We start from the raw sequence: 20,663 nt of genomic DNA, 5'->3' as shown, positions 1-20,663 counted from the left end.
CCTCTCTAACCTATTGTCCCTTTAGATGCTTGAATAAATAAAGGAAAAAACATTGCTCTGGAGCACAGGGCAGCCATTTCATAGCAGCTCACACACATGGAAATGCAATGTCCAGCTTTCTCCCCTGTCCTGTGAGCAGACCCAGGCAGTTGGTACACATTACCATGCACCACAAATGGTAGCTGCTCATGGTTTTACAAGGGTTGGGTGCCAGTTTGGGGAATTTCCTCATGGACCACATGGAAGCAGGGACTGTACCTGCCAGCTCTCAAAGACAAGTCCAATCCTGCCTCCCACAGGGAGGGCACCTGCAAAGATGCTGGGATGGAGATGCATCTCTGCCTGTCACCTGTGAACCTCCTGGGAGCAGAGCCTGCCCCATGGGGTTGATGGCTGTGGTGGGTCCTGGTCCAGGACTAGGCATCATGGTGACAAGAATAAGATACCAGTGTAGCTGTTGTAGACTCAGTCCCTGTTAAAAATGCAGAGATCATTAAAGCTACCCGCCCATGCTTGTCCTTGTTCAAGCTGCATTTAAAACAAAATACAGGAATCCCAGAGCTGGGTCCCAGTATAAAAATACTGCCATTTGCTTTCTGCTTTTCCACAAATAAAACATGCATTGACAGTGGTGCCATCCGTACAGGAGGGGAGAGAGTCCTGAAGGTGCTGAGCAGGCAGGAACAACAGTCAGCAGCTGCAGCACAGGGAGAAGGCAAGCAGTATGGGATGGTACCATTTTTACAGTCCCTATTCTGCCCTTAATTATGAGCTTAAGTGATGGCTAATAAAGATGATCCAAAACAAATAAATTGAGCTGCTGCTCTAATTAAGCGGCTTTTGCTGCATGCAATGAGCCAGACCCATCTGTGTCATAGTTCAGCAGAAGCCAGGAGGGTTCCACGAGGGATTCATTTGAATTGCATCTGAACTGCTTCAAGGAGGAAAATGTAGTGCTGACCATCTTGTTTCCTACACTGCTAGCCAAGAAACACTGGTCTGTTCCCTAGACAGTCATCCTGGGCAGCAGCACAGACATTCACATCCATTTTATTTGATTGCATCTGCCTTTAGGGCAAGTACATTAATGTGAGACCTTCCATCGCTTATTGGAGGGAGGCTTGAAGCTGTTGGGAAACAGCAATTGTTTTTCTGGCCAGATAATAGTAAAACAATAACGCTTCATGGCTATGGCCCTGTTTTTTAACCAGGCCCATACAGCAGAGACAAGAAGCGATTACTGTTGGACATATGTTTATTTGATAGATGAAATGCGCTGACAGTCCCCTTGACAAATTGCAACAAAAGGCTTTTCAGATTATCTACTTTACCTCACAGGTAGGGGCTGATGCCTGGGAAGGGCAAATATGAAGGACAGCATGTACAGAGAGCCCACGCTGTGACTGCCCTACAGATATACAGCTTTAATTTCAGGACCCTGAACTTCCAAACTGCAGCTAACGCTCCTGCGAGCCTCTGCTCTCCAGACATGCAATGCCTGGTCATCTCTGCAGGTACAGACCAAAAGGTTCAGGGCTCCCTGGAGACCAGTGCAAATTTTTGCCTGAAAAATACTGAGCATCTGGGAGGTACATAGGATATTTTTCCTCTCTCCTCTGTATTATCTATGGAAGAGTGTAGTCTCAGCACTGTATCTTCTATGACTACAGCTGGTATTTTAAAATTAAAATCCACTTGCCCCAGAGAAGAGGCAGTATGAGATTCTTTTGCAGAACTCCAATGCAGGTTGTGTATGACGTCTTGTAACACCATGCCCCAGCATATCTGAAAATGGTACCGGTGTTCAGCTTGAACTGGCTCCCTTCTCCTTCATGTCACCATAACACACCAGGGCTAATAGTCAAGACCTTGGTAAGAAAGGCATTCTCTCCTTAAGAAATTAAGATACCATTTATTGGAGCTAATACTAGAAGGAAAAAGGAGGTGGTGGGAGCATAGAAAATCTCATGTCCATTCAGATGCGGGTCACTCAGTTGTGCAGCATCAGCTGGATCTCTATCAGGGCATGGCACCTGGCACAGATCCCACCCATCCACCCTGCAGGATTTTATTAGAAGAAACCAACTCTGTTCCTCATCCCAAGTGCCAAGCAAAAGCATGGTCACATGTGAATGTGCTGCTTCACTTGAAGATAAAGACAAGGACGTGCAGGTGGTGCAATCACCAGTGCCAACCAGGAGCTGCCTCTGATATGATTAGCCAGCAAATTTTACCCTGTGCCAAGGGATACATGCATGGCATGACATGAGCTGGACAGTCACATTGTACATGCAGCACAGCACCTTCACAGGTTAGCTGCTATGTGGACCAGTAACTGTTGGATGTACCATAGTCTTCCACTTAGGGTCACTACAGTAACAAATAGCCACACTGATTTCTCCAGACCCACATTTGTTGTCTTCTACTCCCTTCCCCGTATGCATTCCCATCTGCCTTCTGGACTGTAGAGTTATAAGATGTTTCAGCCCAAGAAGCACACTGTTTTCTCTGAAAATACTTCTCTCTGAAAATGGTATGCAAACAGCAATGCAGCTTCAGAGTGGGAGATCGCCTGAGGGGAAAGGATGAGCTGCGGGTTAAACCATGGGATGGAGAGTCAGCAGATCAGTGTTTCTCATCCCCTGGGCTCTGTGAGCTTTGACTCACTCTGTGACCCCTGCATGGTTCATGCATGTTCAGTTTCCCCATCTGGAAAACCAGCGTGATGACATTGCAACAGCAGCACATGGCCATTTATAGATGCTGGGAACCACCATGGATGCCTGCAAAGGCACGCTCTTTCATTAAAAAAAAAAAAGATAAAAATCAAACCTTCAGGATGCAAAATGCTCCTCTGCAAAGTTTTCTGCCAGTGTGGTTCACCAGAGCTGCAAAGATCTACTTAGATATTTAAATATTTACCCAGCATTTAAATATTTACCCAATATTGAAAGCATCAGTCAGCACTCAATGCCTGGTCCCCTGGGGTTGTACAGCCACATGGGCAGCTGTGCCCTGGGGAGCTGCATTGTAGGGCCAGACTGCCAGGGCCTGCAGCAACCCTGCTGCCTCCCCAAGGTGGGATGGGGCCTGGGGAGGAGGGGGGTGTCTGGACGGCCCTGAGGCACCCTTTCTTTTTTTCCCCTTCCCCTTTTCCCCATCCACTCCTCTCCCCCAGGCCTGCCTGTGGCTCAGCCCCAGGGCAAAGCTTCCTTCACTTCCCCTCGAGCCCAGCACTGAAGACCTTTGCTCCCACACCACCTTCCTGGAGCAACCCCAAGATCCTCCTTGGCTTTAGCTGGGAGTGGTTTATGAAACAGTGCCCTGGCAAGAACACAGTACAGTTTTACCTCCTGAATAAGTAAATTATTATTTATAATTTATATATATATAAGTATAGAAGAAAAGAATAAGTAGTAAAAACTGCATCTGTGTTTCAGGCTGGGCACCCTGCGACAAGCCTCCTGGAGAGGAGATGCATGGGGCTTCTGAGCTGGCAAAGCCCCTGGTCTTGCAGGATGTCCCATCCCCTCTTCTGCAGCTCCACCAGGTGTACCAATCGCTGCAAAGGCTTGTGGATCTGATGGATTGCCAAGAACAATCCAACGCCCTTATACTGGGGAAGTAAATCAAGTTGTGTTCCTCGAGGGAGCTTGTACCTGCCCTGCTCTATCCCCACGATCTGTTGTCCCTCTGCTCCCCTCTTTCAGCTCCAGCCTTCCTCTGCTTCAGCACCCTTTTCTCTTCAGATCTCTCCTGCTGTCCTGTCCCCTCTGCAAACACTACTGCCATTGCCAGGGTTTCATTAAGAGTACAGAGGCCACCAGTCCTCCACAGCGTCATGCACTGGAGAAGGCCCTACTCTGAGAATTTGACAGCATCTCCAGCTCCTCTCCACTTGCTCTCCCCTCTCCATTTGCCCTGAAACTCTCCACAACACAAGAGAGTGCTGCTTTTCATATTATCTGGACAATGCTTTACAACAACATAAGCCCTGCTTTCAAATCATCCCCTTTAACGCTACATTAGTAAGAATAGAGCTGTCTTTCCTCACCAGTACATCTCCAGGCTCTTTACAGATGAGAAGAGGGGTTTTGCCCCCACTTTACAAGCATGGACACTGGACTTAGACTGACTTGTGCAAGTTCTTGTGCAGAGAAGCAGCAGCAGAGCTGGAAGATGTCATAAGTCCCATCCCAGTGAAGTTGCCTAAGAACAGGACATACAAATAGACAAAGGTTACGTACAGGTTGCAAAAGGTAGAGAAGATAGAAGGAAAGAAGTTTAAATCCAAGATGCAAGGCAACATGATGTGCAGATCTCACCCCGCTTCCACTTGTCACTTCCAGTACCCGCCAGCCCATCCCAGCATACACTCAACCACGGCAGTGGGGTATTCAGTACATATTTGCCATGTCTTTGAAAGAGCAGAGCTCTGCAAAAGTGGTTTGGTGTGTATCATGTCCCTCATTCCCTCCCCTCTCTCCCCCCCAGTTATTTTTACTGGGGAAAGGCGATGACAAGCTTAAAATGCACAGGGCCTCATATACCTGCACCAAGGAGATAAAATCCACAGAAGTCTCCTGTAATGGTCGACATACACTGAAAGATTAAACACCCTGAACTGAAGCATAACACCAACTGTCCCAGCACAATAGCTGCTCCTCAATGCATGCTGTCCATTTCCCACCAGATCCCATGGGACAACATCCCAGGGGAGAATCCACACAGCTGTCCCTGGTTTTCTCTGGTTGATGCTGTGACCCTGTGTTTTACAGAGCACCAGTGTCTTTTGAGAGATGGGACAGCACAGTGGTTAGTGTGACAACTGGAGAGATCAGGATTTGGTTATTCAGACTCTGCTGCAGACTGAAGATAGTGTCTCTAAAACTCTTCTGCTGTTGTGGGACAGGAGGGGGTTAATGTTTGCCCCCTTCTCTCTTGCAGGTCCCAGTGGGTGTCCATTACTGCAGGTTAAATTTTGCTGGTATCTTGGCCTGCCAGAGATTGTATGAGGAAAACTGTGCTCTTCCCTCCACTCCTGGTGAGAAGGTGACTGATCTGCACAGAAAGTGTAGAGTGACAAACTAACATAGTAAATTTTCATTGGTTTAGGAGCAGAGGAGCAGCCCTGGGAAACAAAGGCCACTGCATGTGAAACAGAGGCTCACTTAAGGCAGCCCCTTGGAGCCAGCATGACCACCACATTTTAACATCCTCTCTGAAAATACTCATTGTAAAATATTCTGCGTTTTCAAGATAGTGTGCAAAGAGCACTCACAGAATCACAGAATGGTCGGGGTTGGAAGGGACCTCTGGAGATCATCTTGTCCAACCCCCCTGCTTGAGCAGGCACACCCAGAGCAGAGGGCACAGGACCACACCCAGGCAGGTTTTGGATGTATCCAGGGAAGGAGACTCCACAACCTCTCTGGGCAGCCTGTGCCACTGCTCTGTCACCCTCACAGGAAAGAAGATTTTTCTCATGTTTAGGTGGAACTTCCTATGTTCCAACTTGTGCCCCTTGTCCTGCCATTAGGCACCACTGAAAAGAGTCCAGTCCCATCCTCTTGACACCCACCCTTCAGATATTTATAGGTATTAATGAGATCCCCCCTCAGTCTTCTCCAGGCTAAACAAACCCAGGTCTCTCAGCCTTTCCTCATAAGGGAGATGCTGCGGCCCCCTGATCATCTTGGTAGCTCTCTGCTGGACTTGCTCAAGCAGTTCCCTGTTCTTCTTAAACTGGGGGCCCCAGAACTGGATGCAGTACTCCAGGTGTGGTCTCACTAGGACACAGTAGAGGGTACACAGTAGAGGGTAGATAACCTCCCTGGACCTGCTGGCCACACTCCTTTTAATCATGCTAACCTGGGGAGACCTACAGTAAATATTAAGCTTTCCCGAAAGCTAAGAAAACCAAAGCATAGAGAGGCTTTGGGTAGGGCTGCAATAATTCGCATAAGCCCAGGACAGCCTAGCATCGTGGGTAGGGGTGCCAGCCGGCCCCTGGGCAGACGTGCCACCCTGGGACCCTTCAGCCTGGCGTGGACACAGGGTCTGCTCCGGTCCTGAAGGCACATCCTCACCCGTTTCAAAAAAAACCCTCTGGCCCTCAGCCCCTGTGTTTTTCAATGCCCAGGCAACGTTTATGTAGTCCTTCTTGCACTAAGCCCTTCAGGCTGAGCCATCTCCTTTGGCTTTGCCCATCCAGGAGCGTTGTGTCTTGGGCCTTGATCGCATTTCTGAAGTCCAAGGGCATGAAACTGTCCCTTTTCCTCAGCAAAAATACATTATTATTCCCATGTGAAATAAATCCCTACCTAGTTAAGCAAGCGGTTGCTGTCTTCTGGGCCGATGCTGCCATCTTCTGCCCACCTGGTGCTTTACTGCCGAAAACTTCCCCAGCCCCTGGCCCAGGGACCTGCCCACATGCAAGGTAATAGAGAGGAAAAATGCAGGAATGTATAAATTTAGGAATGGTCTCATGGTCCCTCATCGGTCACCGTGGATGGAGATCCAGACGTGTGCCACGGGGTTGTCCTCTTCAAGCCTTTGCATCGTGGTTGTGGCTACAAGTGCTGCGCTCTGCTGGATGAAGGAGAAGGTATAGGCGCTGCATGAGGAATCACACTCAAAAGATGAAGGGGGTAAACATGTGCAGTTAATGCAATTGCTAAGTGGCCTTGAGCTTGAGCTGTTCACAGTTCTTCCTGAAAATGCAGGGAAAGAAAATGTTTAATTCAGAGAGAACAGCGGGACTGCACAATTTCTCTTCTAACACCCGTCCAGTAAGCGTTATTTTGGCAGGGATACAGAGTAATTGTTGTGACTGGCACTAAAGCTATGGTGGTGGCGTGAGTTGTTGATCAGAAGTTAAGGCTACAGAGCATTTGTTTTCTCAAAACTGGAAAAGACTTTTTCCTCTTTGTTCAGGACGTCAGGTCTGCCAGAGCTGCTGCTTGCAACCCTTTGATTACTTTTTTCCCTTCCCCTGGCACCATCCTTGGGGGAAGTTTTTACCAAACAGCAGGCTGTTAAAAACATGTAAAAACTGTTAAAACAGATCTTTTCACATAGCAGTCCCCTATGATGCCTCGCTGTGGGTTCAGCTCAGCAAAGCTTCAGCCCTACCCCTCCTTGGGATTGTGTTGCAGGTCTTTATATGCAGATGTTGTGGCAGATCCCTGAAGGTGTCCTACAAGGATGCAGTGGTATTGCTGATGACCTATGTCACAGTCTCACTGGTTCTGAACCGTAGGACACACCTTCAGCCAGGATAAGTGGCAGCAGTAGCTCAGAGGGCAATGCATGAAGCGTGACCCCAAATCTGTGCATTTCAGCTGTCAAAAATGGTGTGGCATCTTTTGTCTCTGTTGCACCCATCTGTATAAACTGGTGCAGATTATTTCAGGTTTGCATCCTGATTTTCCCTCCAAGAGGGGGGAGGGGAAGTGTGCAGATCCCATGGAGGTGAACATCACAGAACATCGAGGGAGGATGCAGCCGGTGAGCTATGTGGTCAGCAGCCCTGACCTGCTGAATTTCGACAGTATTACGTTGTCAGGGCCTGCAGAAAACACAGCTCTTATAAACTAATGCAGATACTGTGTCAATTTAAAACTGTTCAATGGGAACTTTCTAGAAAGAATTTGATGTTCCTGGTGAACCTGTTCAGCACTGAGAGGCTCTATAAACCAGAAGTTATGTGCAACAGTGAAGAATTCCCCAGTCCTGTTGCTGGGAAGCACCTTGAGCAAGCGATGTTGCAAAGCTGTCTCACTGAAGAAGAGCTTGCTGTCCATTTGCGTCTCTCCTGATGCTGCTCTAGGGCAGCAGCTCTGTTTTGGAGGAGCAGGGTTGTATTGGTCTGCCTTGGCCAGGGACCTGTAGTGGGGGATATCTAACTCACTGGATTTTCAGTAGCAACTGAAATGCTGAGTTCTCCGGTCTTCTGAAATACAGCAACATCACTAGACAAAGCCATAGAGATTAAGCAGCTTCCTGACATTCATGCAGACACACAAACATCAGAGGCAGGGACACCCTGCAGAAACCATGTCTACACCTTGATTCATGCAATCCTCCTCCCCCTGCCCCACAGCAGAGGCATCTGTTCCTGTCTGAACAGTACAGGAGTGACATTTTCTCTACAGCCAGGAGTTAATGTACTTCTGCTTGTAAAGCCATCCCACAAACATGGATCCTTGCTTAGCAGATCATTTCACTTTGCAACATCAAAGCTTTGTGCTGGGGCAGAGCCAGTGCCTTGGGTTCAGCTGAGCCGAGGGAGGGGAGAGACGTCCTTTCCAGAGAGGTACTCCTCAAATAGCTGCAGTACCCAGCATGTCCCTGGTTGCAGTGGGGATTCTTGTGGCCTTGAAACATTGTCCCCTTCAGAAATCAATTACATGTTTCTGCCATATACATATATGCATTTTAAGTATATATAAAGAGTCAGGCCTTTGGCTCTAACTTCCTGTTTGCTATAAATAAACAAACATACCTCCAGCCTGGGATGCTCTGTGTTTCTCTGAGCAGGGCAGCTTTCACACTGGGTGGTGGGTTTTCCTTTGGTCTCAGGTGGTAGTGGCAGCTGGAAGTGATCCCACATATGAGCTGGCTCTGATGAGTGGCACAAGCCACAGCATGAACTACAGCCAGAGCAGACAGAGAGGAGGTGAAGATGCTCACAAACAGCAGAGCAGTCGACATGGCTGTCAAAGCCATTACTGGGGACAACTTCAAGGCACCTCTGTAAAGTTGCACTGAAATAAAAGCCCTGCCTTGCTCTGCCATATGACAAACCCATGTGAGCACAGCTGATGCTGTTGACCCACTTCAAGGTTTTGCTGCCCATTGGGAAAAGGTTAAGTGAACTTGGTGGGCTCTGTTTGCAGAGATACAGCAAAGGGGAGGCTGTTTTAGGGTCTGGATGAAGCTGGTCACCTCCCAGGGGCAATGCCTGTGCTTAAGTCCCCTCTGCACAAGGGGAGGTGTGGGTGGGACAGGACCTTGGCTGGTTGCCATTTTTTTAGGGCTTTCAGTATGTTCTCTGAAAACCAACGCTAAATTACAACAGGCCAGAGTGTTTCATACCGGAAAGCTCAGCATCCACAGCTCTTCAGTCCTCCTCAGGATGCAAGTACTGCCTCAAGAAAAGGCATGATATCTCTGCTAGATCTGTCTTCTTCCCTCTCTCTTTTTGCAGGTTGGCATGGGAGGGTAGGATTGTGGTGATGGGTTTTACTAGAGGAAAAATCCCCTCAGTTCCCACTAACTTGATTCTTCTGCTGAATGTGTCTGCCATGGGAGCACAGTGAGTCAGCGTACCAGGAAGACGATTTCCCCATTTTTTCATCTACCTCCTCCATTCCCCAGTATTTCTGGGAGGGAAACATCCATCCCCACATTGAAGCAGTCTTCAAACTGGAAGAGGTTAGCGTGAAACAAATTCCTCAGGATTATTTTAGCAAAGCTTTTTTTTTTTGTAGATAGAATCATGGTTTTTTGTGCAGTCAGGACCCTGGCATAGAAGCCTCCAGAGTCCTGCTTCTCTAAGAAACAAAAATATTAACTCAAGAAATCCCATTTTCTCCTCACCCTTTTTAATCTTCTTTCATTAGGCTTGAGCCAGGGAGTCATTAACTCCTGGCTCAGTACTGCAAGGCCAGGATTGCAATGTGCTCTATGGCAAAGTTACATAAAATCACTCACTCCCATACCAAAGAGTTTGTGGTCTTAAAGAATAATGCTCTGGGATGACATTTTAGAAGTGGATTAGTGGATCCTGATGTGCCTTTATTTGCATTTTCCCCTGAGCAACTCTGAAGGTGTTCAAAACACTTTTTTCCCCTGACTTGACGGTATTTTAATCCTTAAATAATGGCTCAGCTCCTCAAAAATATTTATGTAGCCACCATCCAGCACACTCAGAGATGTAAGGCAGAGGAATACTGGTAGCTTGTCTGATTCTGAGTTATTTCAATCCCAGCAGTGGATCCCAGGGGTGGAAAGCACAGACTCAGATGCAGACTTCTCCCATGTGTCCTCATTCTGCCCCTTCCTTCCCTGCAAATCCCTGCCCTGATGGCCATCACCATAGATACCCAGGGCTTTGTGTTTGCAGGTAGACAAAGCCTTCAACCATGTGCTCCAGTGAAAGTCCTGTGAAAGGTCATCATCATCTCCATGAAGTAAATCACAGAATCACATAATGGTCAGGGTTGGAAGGGACATCTGGAGATCATCTTGTCCAACCCCCCTGCTTGAGCAGGCACACCCAGAGCAGAGGGCACAGGACCACACCCAGGCAGGTTTTGGATGTATCCAGGGAAGGAGACTCCACAACCTCTCTGGGCAGCCTGTGCCACTGCTCTGTCACCCTCACAGGAAAGAAGATTTTTCTCATGTTTAGGTGGAACTTCCTATGTTCCAACTCGTGCCCCTTGTCCTGCCATTAGGCACCACTGAAAAGAGTCCAGTCCCATCCTCTTGACACCCACCCTTCAGATATTTATAGGTATTAATGAGATCCCCCCTCAGTCTTCTCTTCTCCAGGCTAAACAAACCCAGGTCTCTCAGCCTTTCCTCACAAGGGAGATGCTGCGGCCCCCTGATCATCTTGGTAGCTCTCTGCTGGACTTGCTCGAGCAGTTCCCTGTCCTTAAACTGGGGGCCCCAGAACTGGATGCAGTACTCCAGGTGTGGTCTCACTAGGACACAGTAGAGGGGGAGGATAACCTCCCTGGACCTGCTGGCCACACTCCTTTTTATGTACCCCAGGATACCTGTTGGCCTTCTTGGCCACAAGGGCACATTGCTGGCTCAGGGTCAGCTTGTTGACCACCAGCACTCCCAGGTCCTTCTCAACAGAGCCACTTTCCAGCGGGTCAGTCCCCAGCGTGTACCAGTGCATGGGGTTGTTCTTCGCCAGGTGCAGGACCTTGCACTTGCTCTTGCTGAATTTCATGAGGTTCCCCTCAGCCCAGCTCTCCAGCCTGGCCAGGTCTCATTGGATGGCAGCACAGCCTTCTGGTGTATCAGCCACTCCTCCCAGCTCAGTATCATCAGCGAACTTGCTGAGGTTACGCTCTGTCCCTTCATCTAGGTCATTGATGAATATATTGACCATGGCTGGACGCAGCACAGACCCCTGGTGAATGCCACTAGTAACAGGCCTTCATCCAGACTCCGCTCTGTTGATCAGGATCCTCTGAGCTCTGCCCTTCAGCCAGTTAAATGTGCTGTTTCCCCAGAACTCAGCAAAGGAAGAGACTCTCCAAGCTCCTACCCCAACAGTGGGCAAGCCAAATGAGTCAGGGACACAACTTAGTTATGGTGGGTTAAGAAGTTGCTGCGTGTCAGATAAGCAGGGGTAGCTGTTGATGGCCACGTGCTTTTAGTCTGTCCCCTTTCTTAGCTTGGAAAGGCTCCTGCCAAGGCTTAGAGCTCTGCAGCCCAAGGGAGAAGGGGAACCTTTGAAGCAACTGCTCAGTTGTGTGGCTGATGCTTTGCTTCATGCCTTCACACAGCTCAGGGGACCCCATAGCTTTGTCAGGGATTTCTTGCATGTCTGTACTTGTGTGTTTTATGGTAAATGAGAGGATCCCCATCATAAAGCTTACCTTGTGAACGTCCTATATCACCACATCTGCAGGAACTATAAATTTGATCGGGTTGCCTGGCCTCCCAAAATCTTAAATAAATTTATACAGCACTAAAAAACCTGACCCAACAACATTTCTCAGTGGAAGAGTCGCATATATTGTCCAGATGTAAGCTGATTTCTTACACAGCTTGTCCAGTCCCATCAGTAAGCTATGGGACATTTTTCCCTTATTGACAACAGCCTAATATCTTGTGCTGGCTGTGGTTATGGAGCAGAGGTAAATAGCTGTTGTGGTTTAGCCCCAGTCAGCAGCCAAGCACCACGCAGCCGCTTGCTCGCTCCCCCCTGGTGGGACGGGGGAGAGAATTGGAAGAGTAAAAGTGAGGCAACTCATGGGTTGAGATAAAGACAGTTTATCAGGTAAAGCAAAAGCTGTGCATGGAAGCAAAGCAAAACAAGGAATTCATTCACTACTTCCCATGGGCAGGCAGGTGTTCAGCCATCCCCAGGAAAGCAGGGCTCCATCGCACATAACGGTTACTTGGGAAGACAAACGCCATTACTCCAAATGTCCCCCCTTCCTTCTTCTTCCCCCAGCTTTATACGCTGGACGTGACGTCATATGGTATGGAATATCCCTTTGGTCAGTTGGGGTCAGCTGTCCCGCTGTGTCCCCTCCCAGTTTCTTGTGCACCCGGCAGAGCACGGGGAGCTGAAAAAGTCCTTGACCAGTGTAAGCACTACTTGGCAACAACTAAAACATCTCCGCGTTATCACCACTGTTTCCAGCAAAAATCCAAAACATAGTCTCATACTAGCTACTATGAAGAAATTTAACTCTATCCCAGCTGAAACCAGGACAGTAGCTCATGTCCATCTTTTTACATAGTTTGAGCTGTACAAAGAACAACTGAGGCTAACTGGGGTCCCACCGATCCCCTTTTGGGAGCCACTGCCATAGGACATCAGAGCAATGCCCCACCAGGCATCTGATAAGCAGCTTGACAAAAGGTTTGATCTGAAATGAGGACCAAAGTGAGAAAGACATGGGTGGAGGCGTGAAGGTTTACATATATGTTTTGAACAGGGAATTAAGTCACTGGCCCATCCTGCGTCCAGCAGTGACCAGCAAGGAAGGGAGACTGCTCTCCTGCCTTTCCTCCCCCTTGCCCACCCACATTCCCTGTCATTTCTGCCTGGGGAGAAGGAATGTGCCCTTGATCCTTGTATCAGTCCAGCTTGTCCCAGGATGGACAATTACAGATACTGTTACCTTCATAAGCACCACTGCAAACAAAAGGAACCTGAAGCTCTGGTAACAAGCTGGCTATGCTCTTTGAAGCTTAGCAAGAGAGACTTGAACCACAATGGACCATGGAGACACAACAGTCAAACCATTTCATCTCACAATACTTAAATTTGTCTGTGCTGTGCCCTGCTGTTCCAGCATTGCGTAGACTCTAGCTACACAAGCTGCTTCCAATTACAAAGTGCTTCCTCTACTGCAATAACCCTCCCGGCTTGCTTAGCATGCCCTTATTACAGCAACAGCTCCAGTCCTGCTTTGCAGTGCCTAAGACCCTGGAGGAAGTTATTTAACTCTCATCCATCCTTTAAAAGCTTTGCAAATTCATCACATTATCCACAGCTTCTCATTGCAGAAGAAAAGAAGTGGGTTTTTTTTTAGTTTATTTCACTGGTAATAGTAGAAAATAGTCTATTGCAGCAAAGAATTTATCCAAATAAGCTGTGAGCTGTAGCTGTCCTATAGATAACATCCAGCTCATTTTAGTGTTCTGGAAGCACTCTGCAAGCATCCGCTACTGGAGCATCATTGTGCTTCAGGTAAACATGCTGCTTAAAGATAGCAGTCAGCAAAGACTACTGAACAATGGTTTTATTTTATATGTTCAAGCTGACCCCTAAATTGTTGACAACACCTGAAGTTAGTAGTCTGATGGTAATAAATTAGTTAGTCTGATGGTAGAAGAGCAGGACTCTTACCCTGTTACACCCACTGAGCTTCCAGCAGTGTTTAAGGACTTTAAATCATAGATTACGTGTAGGTTACTGCATTTATTAGGCTTCAATCATCATCCTTCTATCAGTTTGCTTTGTTGAAACAGTATCTTTAGTGTCTTCAGGTCACATCACAGGAATTCCACAATTCAGTTATAAACTATATATATATAAAAGCTAAAAAGATTGTTTTTAATTCTTTCTGACAGTACTTTAAAAATATTCTTTCTATTACAATAAGCCCTGAAGAAACAAGTCCCTTGCTATTAAGTGCTGCTTACCTCTGCTGCATCTTTTCTTGATCTTCCTTTTCCCAAGTAAGAGTGTCTTTAGGCCTTCAAAGACTCCCATGCGTTACAGCCTTCCCTCTTCAATAACATGGAAGCCTTTTAAAAACTTCTGCTCTTCACTCACAAATAGTTACTTTAGACAAAATGATAAGTATCTTTTTTTTTTTTTTAATCTCATGGCTGGAGAACACATTTCAAGCTTTGGCCTCCATTTCTTAGCCTAATACCTAGCTTAATCAACTGTTTCATTCTAGTGCTTGCTTCATCTTTATCAGCCAGCCCCGCAGCAGAAATGCACTCTTTCTTGCTCTGTCTCTCCATAAGCTCCTGCTGTGCCCCTCAGTGCCTTAATGAGCTTTAGTGGCCCTGACTGGCCTAACCTGAGCATCCCCACCCACGGGCCTGGGGACCTATATAAACTCAGCCTGAGGGCTTCATTTTTTTTTTTCTAAAATGTGTTGTGGAGATATCAATCTCTAGTTGAGTATAGCCAGACTAGCCTTAGACCCTACTGCTTCTGGACCCAGCCAAGCATATTTGACCTGGGTACTTTTCCTAGACCTAATTCTGACCTGTAGATTGATTTACCAGCTGGACTTTAGACCTACCTCATCCCTACAGAGGTACCTGATACCTGGACCCAGGGACTTTCAACACTCTTCCCTTTAGGTCCTCTAGTTCCTAGAAGAGGAAAAATCTCCTTTACTACTTGTTTTTATACCTTAGTGTTAGCAGATTTTTTTTTTTGTTTGTTCTTCTTGTGGAAGATCTTCCACCACCCAGGTGGTTCCTGTGTGACATCTTTCCTGAGGCAGCACTCTTTGGTTGTCCCAGTGTCTTCCCTTTGCAGCAGGAGCTGGGGTAGTGCTGAGCTTTCACTTGCCTTGGCTCTGAGAGGCCTGCTGCTCCTCTGCACCCATATCTGGGTGGTGGGAGGCACCCTTGGGACTTATTTCCCATGTGACTTTCTGCAACCTAGTCCTGGCACCCCACACTGAAGCTCTCAGGTGCTGTGAGAAGGTTGTGTATCCCACCCAGACTCCATTCAGCTGAGCTTATGGGTGTCAATAAGCTTGTCAGGTGCAGTGATGGGTATCTGCTACTGCTTGCTGAGTAATTTGTTATTGCCTTCTCCTGAATAGGTACTCGTCAGCCTCATGCTGGGGTAGCTGAGCAATTTGGGAAAGGAGCATGCTGTTGGCCAGGGTGTATCACAGCGCTGCTAGGTAGAGTTAAGTGAGGGGGAAAAAAATTGTGACTACCCACAGGGTGTTGCCTTTCTCAGGAACTGTGAAGGATTTCTTCAGCTCTTCAAAATGTCTGGAGTTTTAGTACTTACAATCAGCAAAAATTGGAGTGTGGAATATCAACAGAGCACAGCTTTCAAAAATTCATTTTCTTTTTCCTTTCAAGCTGACAATAGGATTTTAAGAAAAACTTTGAATAATGGATATACTTTTGAATAATGGATGTTTCACAGCTGAAGTCCCTTGACTTTTCTCTCTGTGCCTGAATGAGAAGCCTTTTAATTGCACAACACATGGAGAAGAGGTACAAAATGCTTTGTGTCTTGTGCTGCTGATTAACTGATGTGTATGCTCCCATTAAACTTTCAGAGATGGGTAAGTGTATCCCAGTCCGAAGCTGTACGTTATGCACGCTGGTTTTTTTATCAGCTAAGGACCTGGTATGAGATGTTTTGCTTTTTTCCTTGTCTGTGTCGTGCCTGCTCATAATTTTTCTCTTTTTTTTTTTTTGTGGGTTGTATCTTTCCAGCTCCTAGGGCATTGTTCCACATGAAGAGCTTGCACCTTATTCATGCTCTTGGCTCGTGCGTCATGGTTTGGGGTCACCTTGCAAAGTGAGCAAGCCCCCTGAGCTTAGACCACGGAACAAACTTTTAAATGGGGTTTTCCAAAATAGCAGTGCTTATCACAAGGTTTTTGCTGAGAGACGTTTTTATGGGGTGAAAGAGTTGCCCTTGTGTCTGTGCCAGGCTGGATGCTGTGCCGTGGTGTGATGGTGAATTTGCAACACATGGAGCAATTTGAAGCCCCTGTGAATTAGCTGTGTGGGATGTGGGGAGGGGAATTAGCAAGCACAGCAGTGGTATGGGTTCTTCCCTACTCTTTTTCTAGTATGCTGTTGTCTCCCTGGTGTTGGCTCTTCTCCAGGTTCATTCAGCTGTCATGAAAGTTTACCTGCTGCAGAAGGGACAAGACATGTCACTGTGGCCCTGAAAAATGTAAAGGGTGGGTTTGGAGTAATTTTTTTTTGTGTGCTCTATCTCTGTCCTCAGTTTTCCCAGTCCCTGGTGGCGTGCCCAGCACTTTAAATGAACCCAGATCGGCTCAGGTGAACAAAACCCTGCTGTGTTAGTACTTCTCTAACTTTTTGTCTGCACAAAAACCCCTTAAAGCAAGAAGCTATGATTCCATCAGCTCCCTGGTTTTCTTTCCAAGCGCAAATCCAGCCCAGGGACTGAGCCTCAATGCATAAACACTGCTGGAGCCTGGGTCTGTTCTGCTCCCAGCGCTCTGCATCCTGGCAGCGGGGGCCTGGAGGCTCAGCTTATATAGAGAAACCCTGTGAGTTTGGAACAGTTTTAACTGTTGCCATTAGACCATAGAAGTACCTATAGAGGCAGCTTATTGGGGTGGCACAGAGGATCCCCTGGGCTCCCTTGTATCATACTTTTCTCTTTCACTTAGAGGTTTTTGGTGATATTTGCCCCTGCACACCATGGGAGGCTGCTGGACAGATTTCTGGCTTTAAACAGAGATTGTTCTCTCCCAATTTTGCAGCTTCTTGCTTTAGAGGACAACAGCAATTTAGTTTTATTTTGCAAAATTTGACATGACTTGAGACTGTGATTTACTGGCCTTGAAGGATATGGTATATGTAACTGTGGAGGGCATAAGTGGCTTTTCATGGTAGAGGAGTCATAAATTGAGATGAAAAAAAATGAAGGAAACATTACTGTCTAACTTTACAAGGTAGCACTAAGAACAGGACACAGCAAAGCCATCTGTAACTGTCAAGGGTCTTTATTGTCCGTGATTGTGTGTAATAAAGCTCCTGAATGAGACCTATGGTCTCAAATAGGAAGGCAACCAACGTTCAAGTGCCTGAAAAGACACAAGATGGCAATCTTTTCAAAAGGACACTCTGGAGTATCTTGGGGCTAAAGATTTCCAAGCTATCAGCTTTCCTTGCTCTGGCATTTGCTGGAGACCCTGGGAAAGAATCTGGGTCCAGGTCTCTCCATCTGTGGCCACCAGTAAGGGAGTCTGAAGGTATGTGGGGTGAGGTGGAGATCTCTGAGGGCATCAGAACAAGCAGGGCTGGTAGCCCTGGCTCTGTGGTCTAATCCAGACGTGAGCTCAGCATCCCTCCCCTGCTTATTCATGGCACCTGTGCAACGAAATGGAGCAGCTGTAGCTGGTGATGTTTCTTCTGGGGCTTGTTTTGACATCTGCATACCCCTCTTTGCCTTCTGTCCCCTTCATATTTTCCAATAGACACAGATCCAGAGGGACATTTCATCTAGGAAAGATATTTCAGAGGAGGAGGAATAACCTCTTGTTTTTTTTCTTAATGCCACAAGAATAGCTTCAGAATTCATCTCACTTAAAAATTATTTTCCCTGGTTAAGCATGGGGTGGTGTGGGGCGGGTGAAGGAATTACCTCTGCTTGGTTTTCATTGTTTGCCTAGTGAATATTTCTAGGCCTCTTGGTTTTATATGTTAATTTTCAGCTTAAATGTTGTCATGCATTGCAATGTGGCAAGGCGATAGGGGCGATGTGACACTTTCCAGGCTGCTTGTGCTTGTTTTATCTGCAAATGGTTGAATTTGCAATGTGTAATGATCTCTGTAAGGCAGTTAGCAGCGAGATAAACATCAATTTTATGGCTGGGAAAACATAAGGGGTGTTGCACAGAAAAACAGGAGGACCTGAATACTGAAAGCGCTCTGACCTCCTCAGAATGGTTGGGTTTAGCTGGAGTGTCATCGCTGGCCTTTGTGCATCCCAATTCTTTCCTGTGGTGGGTCAAGCTGGGTGTGATACAGTGGCAGAGCCTGCCTCTCTGGGATGTAGGAACAGCACAGCCTTTCCTTTAGGGGTGGGGGATGCAAGTAGCAAGGACTTAGTATTCACAGCCAAGAGTTAAGAGGTTTTGCTGAAGTGGGAATGAAGGAAGGCAAAGACTTCAAAGTTTTTTGGGGCTTGCTTCTTAATAGGAGCTCCTGCAGGAGGGGGGAGTTACCTTTCTGTTGCAGCCAGAGCGGGGACTTGTACAGCACTTTGCACAGATATGCTTTGATTTCCAGAAATAATAGCTTTTTTCAGCTCTGCTTCTTCATTGGGTATGATATGGGGTGTAAAATGCCTTTTTTTTTTTAATTTGCTGTGTGCTGAATGCCTTTGGAATGCAATTAATATCCTTGCCTAAGTCTCAAAAAATTAATAGGCATGTCTGGATGTTGCTAAATGTGACTGTGTATGCGTGGGGTGGGGGTGGTGGGAGGAATGGCTCAGTCCCTCGAAGCTGGAAACAACCTAATGTGGGGAAAAGGTGCAAAACCATTGGTGAAAACTTAAGCACGCAAACCAGCTATGGGGAAATGTACAGTGCTATGCTGCCTGGATTAAATCCACATGATGGTGCTAATGCAGTGGCTGCAGGTGGGAGCAGTTGTGTCTCAGCTGCTTTGGGAGCCACCACCTTCCTCCCACTGGGATGTCCCCCAAATGCCACCCCAGCTGGAAGAGGGGCTCTTACCACTCCTTCCCTGTAAGCTTGGCAGGAGTCATCAAGCTAATTAGTTAACTAGCTGCCATTGAGACTGATTGAGGATGAGGGCTCTCCCCATGCTGGGGCAGGTGCTCAGCCTGCCCAGGAGCCCAAGCTCCTGGGTTTCCTGGGTTGTTTTAATTATCTTGATCTCTGTGTGACGTGTAGTATGCTGTCAAATGTCTTGAATGCTGGCAAAATGTTCAGGGCTGGTATTTTCACTCTAAAGAATATTTAAGATGAGTTTTCACATTTTATGTAGCTCATTTACTACTTGCATTTCTGCCATGCAGATGTGGTGTGAGATGAGCTGGTTTCAGTTTTTTCTTTTGACTGTAGTCAGCCCTTTCAAACTCCTCTGCGCTGTGAGATGATGCTTAAGATGTCTCCACAAAAAAAGCGTGTGTATATTTATATATCTCACATTTCTAGGGGGCTAAAGCTCAGAGATGAGCAAAGCTTTCTATTGATGCCATTAAAAAAAAAATCTCCTCTCAGAACAAATTAGAAACAATGTAAATCACCCAAAAATAGCTTCAGGTACTGTAGCCACCTGGATTTCTCCTCTTAGATTACAAAGATTTCTGATGAGGTTTTGCTAATTATTCTCACCTATTGGGTTTGGTGTGGCGGGGGCTGGCCCAAGTGTCCAGGGCTGGCTGTGAACAGAGCCCCAGCACATTGTGTAAACACCTGGAGGGCATGAAGAAAAATGTTTTCCACATAATCTTGTTACTGTGACAACAGCAGTGAAACCTTTTAAAGCAGAAAAACGATTTTTTAAAGTGATAGTGGTGTCCCTTCAGCTCTGTCTGACAAATGGTATCTGTGGCATGTGCTGCCTGCTTCGCAGTAGCCCTGTAAGCTCCATGGCAGTCCTGTGGCACAGAGCTTGAGTTTCGAAGAAAGCTACAAATGTTTTTAAAACAGAAATTTCTTGGCTAGAAGCAATATAGTTAAAGGGTTACCCTTTTCTTTCCGTCTTTATAGCCCATCTGGTCCTTTTATCTCTGTTTTTTCTTCCTTCGCTTTTCATTTCCCAGCTCCTTCCCCTGGCGCTCTCCTCTTCCAATGCACTCTTCTGCTTTTTCCTTTAAATTGGTGATCCTCAACTGTCCATTTTAACCAACGTTTGCTTGAAGCTTGATGTTGCCGGTAGTGTTTCCTGCATCCCTTTCCCTAGCATGGACCAGTACAGCATTTCCGTTAATCTCAAAGACAAGCATTACAAGTTGCGGCTGCTTTTATGCAAGTCAAGCTCCCAAGTCTTTCTCGCAACCCAGATCCACCCAGTTTGGCTGGAAACATCAGCCCAAGAAGCTGGGGCTGGTCTCAGTGTTTTCTTGTGCTGGCTGAACCCTTGCATGTTCCCAGTGTAAGTTTCTGTGGTTGCTGTAAAACAGGTTGGAAACATCTAGCAGTCACCTCTTGGCTAGAAACCTAAAATTATTAGCCAGCAGCCAAGTGGAAGTATGATATATATATATTTTTAGATTTTAAAATTAGCATCCTCATGGTCTCTAGGATTCCTTTCTAACTTTCCCAGAAGACCTGGCCTGTCCATAACAGACCTTTTACCTTATTCAGAGCCTCCCAAAGCTTTGAAGGGCAGCTGTGAAAAGGATAGGAGATACTTAATTTCATTCTGCTGAAGCAGCTTGGCAGCACAAAAAAAGTGCTTCCCTGGTTTGCATTTCTTCCAGTCGGCTCTTCGTACAGCTGAGTGCTAAGGATATTTTTTTATTTGAAACCTTGAATTCTGCAGAGATGGAGCGCTTATTTCTTAAGATCACCAGGGAAAATTTCTTAGTCCCAGTAGGGTGGAAATTTCAAAGCTATACTATATGTAGTCTTCCAACATCATTAAAATAGGGTTTTGCCTGACAGTGCCACCGTGGTGCAATGAATAAGATCCTGTCTGCAAATTCCAAATCAATTGGTGTT

The 20,663-nt window shown here is 46.7% G+C and overlaps 1 protein-coding gene across 1 annotated transcript; it reads left to right on the top strand.

The window, feature by feature from the left end:
* Window positions 1-3,475: 3,475 nt before the first annotated feature.
* Window positions 3,476-11,317, top strand: LOC104044992 (quinone oxidoreductase-like protein 2). Its single transcript, XM_064455759.1, is given in 10 exon segments — window positions 3,476-3,550; window positions 4,948-5,052; window positions 8,584-8,669; window positions 8,671-8,757; window positions 9,212-9,320; window positions 9,322-9,438; window positions 10,130-10,164; window positions 10,786-10,891; window positions 11,111-11,171; window positions 11,259-11,317. Coding segments are annotated over 10 exon segments (840 nt in total).
* The last annotated feature ends 9,346 nt before the right edge of the window (window positions 11,318-20,663 follow it).

The sequence above is a fragment of the Phalacrocorax carbo genome, chromosome 6 (assembly GCF_963921805.1).
Source record: "Phalacrocorax carbo chromosome 6, bPhaCar2.1, whole genome shotgun sequence".
Taxonomy (NCBI): Eukaryota; Metazoa; Chordata; class Aves; order Suliformes; family Phalacrocoracidae; genus Phalacrocorax; species Phalacrocorax carbo.
This window is presented reverse-complemented; position numbering and strand designations above follow the sequence as displayed.